At 36.9% G+C, this 7,628-nt stretch overlaps 1 protein-coding gene across 1 annotated transcript; it reads left to right on the top strand.

Moving 5' to 3' along the window:
- Positions 1–1,879: 1,879 nt before the first annotated feature.
- Positions 1,880–3,296, top strand: LOC112197253 (UDP-glucuronic acid decarboxylase 5-like). Its single transcript, XM_024337873.2, has 5 exons — positions 1,880–1,900; positions 2,177–2,263; positions 2,521–2,608; positions 2,733–2,824; positions 3,234–3,296. The coding sequence occupies exons 1-5, from the start codon at positions 1,895–1,897 to the stop codon at positions 3,276–3,278; spliced, it is 318 nt and encodes a 105-aa protein (XP_024193641.2). The 5' UTR covers positions 1,880–1,894; the 3' UTR covers positions 3,279–3,296.
- Positions 3,297–7,628: the final 4,332 nt, after the last annotated feature.

The raw sequence follows: 7,628 nt of genomic DNA, 5'->3' as shown, positions 1-7,628 counted from the left end.
GGATAAGTATCAATTCCTTGCTCCTAGGTTCATAAAGATTTGAGTTTAGATAATCAAGCAAGCAAACCAATCCTAGATCTAGGTGATTTTAACTCACTACCCTCACATGCACATAGAGGATGCTATCATGCTATTAATGTTCAAGGTTAACTACTCCCTAAACATTTTTTCATGAGATGACAAACACAACACATTCAAAATAGTTAAGTTTGAATGAATGCATTCACTTCTTGAATTAGCATATGAAGATGAAAATCACAAATAACAACAAATGTCAATTAAAACATCAATTCATACAAGTTTGGCTACGCACTACAAAAAAGAATTCAATTAGCTTCACCAATTTGCGTCGGCGTGCAATTGCCGTCGCTAAAGCCTACTCTTTTGCGACGGCAAAACTTGACCGTTGCAATTGTATAGAGATTTTGCGACCGTATTAACTGCCGTCGCCCCTAGTGGTCGCCAACCACTATGAATTTACTTCGGCAAGCATTAGCCGTCGCAAGTTTTTAACAGTTTGCTACTGCAAAACACTTGCCGTCGCTTTAGGGTGGTTATCTGAACGATTCTATCTCTTTGATTAAAAGAAAACTTCTTTTCTTTCTCTGCGCTGTTCTCTTTCTTCTTTGACCCCATGACTCCATCTCGATCCGACACTGATGATTACTTTCAGATTTCCTCTCTAGATCTGCCAAATTCGTAGCAGAATGTAACCGCCGACTAATTGCTTCGATTTCGGTCCTGTCAAGTTTACCAGGCTATCTACAAACCAATCGTTCCTCTCAAGATCCTTCCTCTGGGTGAGAAACAAAAGGAAAAGGTCAGTACTATGTACATCTGTATGTCAAGAGTTCCTTTGAAAATCTGTTAATTAGATTGGGTTTTCATATTATGTAAACTTTCACCGAATCTAATATCAAATTCTGATAGGATACGTTAGGGTTTTAGTCTATTTTGAAGATCGAAAGAGTTGTGAGCTCCCTTTGTAGTTCCGCTTAAGAGATTTAGGTTTTTCTTTTGGGTCCGGTAATTGTCTCCCTTAATTCTCAGGTCTGGTTGTATTTGGATGTGAATATGGTCTCGATTATTATGGGTTTTGTTTAAAGTTGTGGTCTTTCGATGGATATTGGGGGTTTTAGATTTGTGGGTTTTCCATTGTTTTGTTTTTTGGTGAAATTGGGTTTTGGGTTTGGTTTGTTTGATCGTCGATTGTGGAAATTGAAAATGAGGGTATGGTTTTTGCTTGATTGTTCACTACAAAAAAGAATTGCAATGGCTACACATGGATAGCGTCGGCACTGATTTGCCGTCGCCAATGGTGCAATATTCTTCGGTTTTGTGAATGGTTTTGTATTAGTTTTGGAGAAAGGATGGAGCAAAGCTGGGTTGGTGCTTGTTTGGGGAAAACAATCATGGGTTGGTGCTTTTTCTGCAATTTTTCTTTTGTTTTGAAATGTTAGGGCTTTTACTGCAAAGAAATGTTAGGGTTATTATGAATTACTTTTTACAAGCTTGATTTGTAGATATCATTGTGTGGCTGTGAATTTGTACTATTAAGTTGTTGCATTTCTCTGTCAGCATTTACTCACTGCAAACGCAAACTTAATTATTAGAACTGTGGCAATTGCATGATTTTGTTTTTTCTACCTTTGCTACTATAAATTGCATTGCCCGTACAATTTGTTCGAGCTATTAGATCTTCAAAATTCAGCTACCCCCCAAAAAGCTTGGTAGTCTGTTAACTTTGATATCTCCTGAGAATTCTTTGAGTAGGTGTTGTATATTTTAGAACATCATCCAGATGGATTTGTAAAGGTTAGGTATTGATATCTCTCCTTGCAATTCTCTGTTTTACCCCCATTGGCCAGACAGTCAAACCTCTGCTTGTGTCCTCATGTCTGTAAGTATGTAGATCACAAAGAAATATTGCTCATCCTTATTGCAACTTGCAAGATCTAGCTCATTTGAAGTTTTGGTGAATGCTCTGCTACCTTTGTTTGCTTGAGCGGAGATGTGTTCATTTGAGTTTTGTACCAGTCATGCTACTGTGTATTTCAATAAGTAGCTTTGTTTAATATTAGATGGCTGATAAGTATCATCATTCCAATGGTATGGTCTTGTTTATCATAGGTTGATTCTAATGCTCTATTTTGTGTACTTTCATTGTTGATGACAGTCCAACATGAGAATCTTGGTTACTGGAGGAGCTGGATTCATTGGTTCTCACTTGATTGACAGATTAATGGAAAATGAAAAGAATGAGGTCAGTATTTGGTTTTTTTTTTCTTTCTTGTTTTTTTTTCTAAAATGCTTAGTATTAGTTTTCAGCTGATAGTGTTGAAGACCTTTTTGCAATTGTATATAGATACTAGGGCAACTTCTTATAACAATAAGTACATAGATAAATTAAAATGGCTAGACCCCTCTTAACAATCAAAAATAAACTGACACTTGGTATGAAGCATGCATAGGATAAGTTTCTGAAGTCATGATATAACATTGTCTCCAATTTCTACTCAGGTTATTGTTGTTGATAACTACTTCACTGGCTCCAAGGACAATCTTAAAAAATGGATTGGTCATCCCAGATTTGAGCTTATTCGTCATGGTACATACACTTTGGTTTATTCATAATGTTCTTCAAGTAGTTTTAGTTTACTTGTCAAGAGTCTTTGCAAAAGCATGTCTTTGATTGGAATCATGATGTTGAATGCTTATTTTCCTTGTTATAGATGTCACTGAAACATTGTTGGTTGAGGTTGATCGGATATACCATCTTGCATGCCCAGCTTCTCCAATTTTCTACAAATATAATCCTGTAAAGGTATGTATGTAGATGATTTAGATCATTAAACATCAAGATCTTACTATTAAAATAGACCAGCCATGTATCATCTTCCTGTCAAAGGTGATTCATATTGCCTATACCAAATACAGTTTGACGTTTTCATGAGTAAGATACATTTTTCCTTTAATCAGCAGTAATATTCAATTAACCGTGGCTTTTGTCAGTCATGTGATTGGAAATTTGCCATCCTTATCCCTGCAAAAGCTGTTTGATCATTTCACAATCTATTATATGGTTTTCATGTATAAATATGTCATTGTTACTTTCCTTTTTCTCTTTTTCCTGTGCAATCATGTAAGTTCTTTCTTTACCTCCAACATAAAACTATCTGAAGTTTATGGTAAATCTCCAGACATCTAACATTTGCACTTATGATTTCCAACAGACAATAAAAACAAATGTGAGGGCAAGCGTGTTGCTGAGACCTTGATGTTTGACTATCATCGGCAACATGGGATAGGTATAATCTCATTTCTCTTTTCCTATTTCCTCCGACTAACTTTTGGTGTTTTTCTTTTCAATGGTGAAGTCGGTAAATGTTTTTCTCTTTATTGCTTGATGGATTTAATTGACTTTCTCTGACTTCCATTAATTGACTTTCTCTTTGACTTCCATTCACTGTGTGCTGTTTTTCTACAAAATGCATTATATAACTATGTTCATTCAAGTAACTATGTTGCATTTTTGCAATTGCTTTTTGCTTTAGCTTCTGGGCACAGTTTTTACTGCCTATGCTTTCTGTTTTCAAAAAAGGCTCAGGGAGATTTTCCTTAAGCAGGATAATCTTATCCAAGGTATAATTGTTTATTGGCTTACTTGCTCTTTTCATAGTTAAGTATTGGATTCTCAAGCCATGGCTTTTGAGATGTTATTTCTGTCAAGTCTTAGAGGCATTAATTTTCATGATTATCTTTTGTTGAATAGGCCGTTTCCTTGCTGAGCTGACAAAGCAAGTGTTTTCTGATCTTTCTGCCAGTAAATATCAGGTGCTTTCATGCTCTGCTACTTTTGTATAGGTTTTAGTGGTTTTATTTCCCTCTTTTTTAATCATCAATTATGAAGAATGATAGACTGCTAGTGTGGATTAACGCTCCAACTATTAATTAATTCATACATACTTTAATTTCCCAATCTGTTGGATGTAAATACTAGTGTTTATAATAATTTAGATATCTGGATCAAGTTTAGGTTTCTGAATGATCCTTCCTTGCCTCTCTGAATGTTCATTGATATGGAACAAATGACCACTCCCTCTCCATTCCTTCTTGTTTGTTTGTCTTTCTTATTTCTCTGCATGTCCAGATTGGCTCCTTGCCTGATGCTCTGTTTTTATACTGCAGATGGCTGAGCACAGAATATCAAAATATGGCAAGAAGCAAAGTGAGTGGGACCAAATGGCTAGTTGGATAGTGAACAATGAATTGTACAGTGAGAATGTTGTATGGTTGATACAGGTAAATGCAAGATTACCTTTCAGAAATAGGTCATATGAATTTGGGGGTTCTAGTAACAATGTTAGATTCAAGTCACTATATTTGAACTGTGGTTATTATAGTACAACTGCTGTATGTACGATGCCTTTTATATTTCTCAATTGTACTTATGTAATCTCTTATGTTAGACATCTTACCTGTCAGATTGTCAAACTAGCTAGTTAATTAAGTGCTCAATCTAAAGATTGTCTACTTATGTATATTCCAAGTTTGAAAACATATCTTTTCTTGAGCACGCTCCAGTACTCACCAAGCCCTCTAGTTAATGATAAATAGTATTGTGGTCAAGTCTGCTTTTGAACAATATTAAGTTTGGGAATGTTTCTTCCAGAGTTTCAGTTATCTAGTATGGTAGATTCTTAGTAGATTCGTATAATTATGAAAGACTCTGGTTTGTTTGGTTAATTTCAATTTGTACTTGGTAATGAAATATAACTTGGCACTTATCAGTTGTGAGATAGCTATGAATGAAAGGATTATTTTGGTGCTTTATATTGTTTTACTATATCTTTTGATTGTGTGTAAAATGGCAGAAAAAATTGGGTGGTCATTGGTTGTCGCTAAAGCTTCATATGGACAATATTTGAGGTGGCGACGGCAATTGCCGTCGCCGTCGCAGTTGCAATTAATTTCACTTGGGGTGGAGGGAAAATTTCATTAAAAAAAAAAAAATTAGTTTATTGCAAGCAATGGCATCTGCCGTAGCAAATAGGTTACTTGCAACGGCGTTTTCAGTCGCTACATGCTGTCGCCAAATAAGCGACCAAATCATTGCTACGCTAGTTGCCGTCGCTAAATACGGTTGCGATGACATTTTGCCGTAGCCATGAGCAATGGCGACGCCACCAACGACAACAGCGTAATTGCCGTCGCCTAGCCGTCGCCATTGGTCTTTTGCGACGGCAAACATACTTTCCGCGATGGCACAAAGCCGTGGCCAAATGAATTTTTTTTTGTAGTGACGGCTTTCAACCCTAGCTCCAACAAAGTAACTACTCACTCATAATCATACAAATTGGCATCAAATCTATAAAGTAAATCAAGGTAAATTAAAGAGTTAAGGGAAGAAAGAACTAGTTAAAGCTTGACAAATCAATGGGTAGCTTCTCCTTCATTTTTCTCCTTCAATGCTCCTTGAATCCTCCTTGATGGTGGAATGGATGGATATGAACTTCTTGATGGTGATGATGAATGAAATGGTGATGAAGATATGATGCTCCTTTGGCTAACTTTGAGTGGTGGTGATGAAGTTTATGGTGGTGGAAGATGGTAGTTGTGGTGGTGATGATGGAGTAGATTGGGTATTGTGGGTTTGGATTTTGGGAGGTAGAGATGGAGGTTTTGTGAAGGAAATGAAGAGAGAAATCAGATGTAATGGGATGAAGGAATTCGTTTTTGAGAGTGAGAGAAGAGTGTGTTTAAATAGGTAAGAAAAAGAAGAGTGAAATGATGAGAGAAAGAAAAATAATGAAAGTGGAGTATGGGAGTGGTTTGTAAAATAAGTAAAAGATGGGGTAATGATGAAATGAAAGCAAAGCATGAAGGTGCAGAAACATGGAAGTGATGATGATCTATTAAAGAGAATGGAGTAGAAAAATATATCCAAGGAAAAAGAGAAAAACATCTAGCTTTTTTTTCATGTGGGTGGGAATATGTTGAGCTGTTTTTCAGGTCACTTTCTGCCCCTTTATTCCTTCAATTATTTCTCCACCAAAAGTTCAGATTTTGCTCATGACTTCTTCATAACAAATGTTCCTTTATGAGTGTAGATCATTCTGCTAGAATTTCAGATCTTTTAGAATAGTGGTTGGGATGGAAATGCTACTGGACTCCTTACAGGTCCAGTTTTCCAGTTTTGCTTCTGCAGAAAATTGAACTGATTGTTTGAAGGCCTTCCACTTCGATCTGGCTCTTGCACTCTTCATAAGAAATGTTTCTTAGGATGTCTAGAATTGATCTGAAGAATTTTAGCTCATTTAAAGTTCATTTGTTCAGGCGGCCGCTTCTTCTTCCTTGTCTAGCACACTTTCTCCTAGCCGGAGTAAGAAAATGTTCTAAGGTTGACTTTTTAGTGTATTTCCATTCTTCTCCATCATTTCCTAGCATGATAAGGAAAACATAATATATATAAATAAACACAAAGGTTAAGCAAAAGTATAAGATTAGAGAAATAATGAAATTGGATTAGTCAACATTAAATTTGGACTTTAGAACAAGTAATTTCCATGTTTTAGGGGACAAATATGTATATGAATTATGATCCAACAAAAACCTATCTCTTTGTTAGTGAATCCAATTCAACCTGGATCGCATTTTTCCATTTAGGCCAATCTGCTCTTCGTTGACATTCTTCAACAGAGCAAGGTTCAATATCATTATATTCTATGATTCCTTGAGCAATAGAATATGCAAACGCATCATCAAGGATAATAGAGTTTTTTTTAACGTCTCATGTACAGTAGTGTAATTCATGGAGATCTCTCTATTCTCTAGAATTGGTTCTGTCATTGGAGTGTCCCCCAATGATGTCTCTTAGACATAGCCATAATCTGGAATATCTTCATGAGATGGATTGTTTGTATCGATGATTAATTAATCTTTTTGTGCCAAAATTGCTTTCTTTCTTGGGCGAGATCCCATGGAACCATTGGGCCTCCCTCGTTTTCTTGAAGGGAGGCTGGCCTTAGCCATAGTGCCATCTCCACTAGGAGCGGCGACGCCATGCCTATCTCCCCTAGGTATGGTGTCATATCCTCCACTTTTGGGGATATCAATCCTTGCAGGCACGTTTGCAGTAGGTATATGTGATCTTGTCACTTTGGCGATATCAGAAAACGCATCAGGCATCGAATCTGTTACGTTCTGAATATCGAGTATTCTCCGCACTTCAATTTCAGACTGTACGGTTCGGGGATCAAGATGAGACAAAGTGGGAACAGACCACGATAATTCATGTCTTTCCTTTTAAACATTAGTGTTCTTATCTCCGCTTAATGACGAGAAGACTGTCTCATCAAAGTGGCAATCCTCAAATCTAGTGGGAAAGAGATTGCCTGTCAAGAGTTCTAAATAGCAGATGATTGTTGGAGAGTCATATCCAACATAAATGCCTAATCGTCTTTGAGGTCCCATTTTGGTGCACTGTGGCGGCGCTATTGGCACATAAACTACACACCAAAATATGCGTAAGTGTGAGACATCAGGCTCATATCCAGTAACCAATTGGGACGCAGAAAAGGGTTGAGTGGTAGTAGGCCTTAGACGAATAAGCACAGCGGCATGCAATA

The sequence above is a fragment of the Rosa chinensis genome, chromosome 4, assembly GCF_002994745.2.
Source record: "Rosa chinensis cultivar Old Blush chromosome 4, RchiOBHm-V2, whole genome shotgun sequence".
In the NCBI taxonomy this organism is placed as follows: Eukaryota; Viridiplantae; Streptophyta; class Magnoliopsida; order Rosales; family Rosaceae; genus Rosa; species Rosa chinensis.
This window is presented reverse-complemented; position numbering and strand designations above follow the sequence as displayed.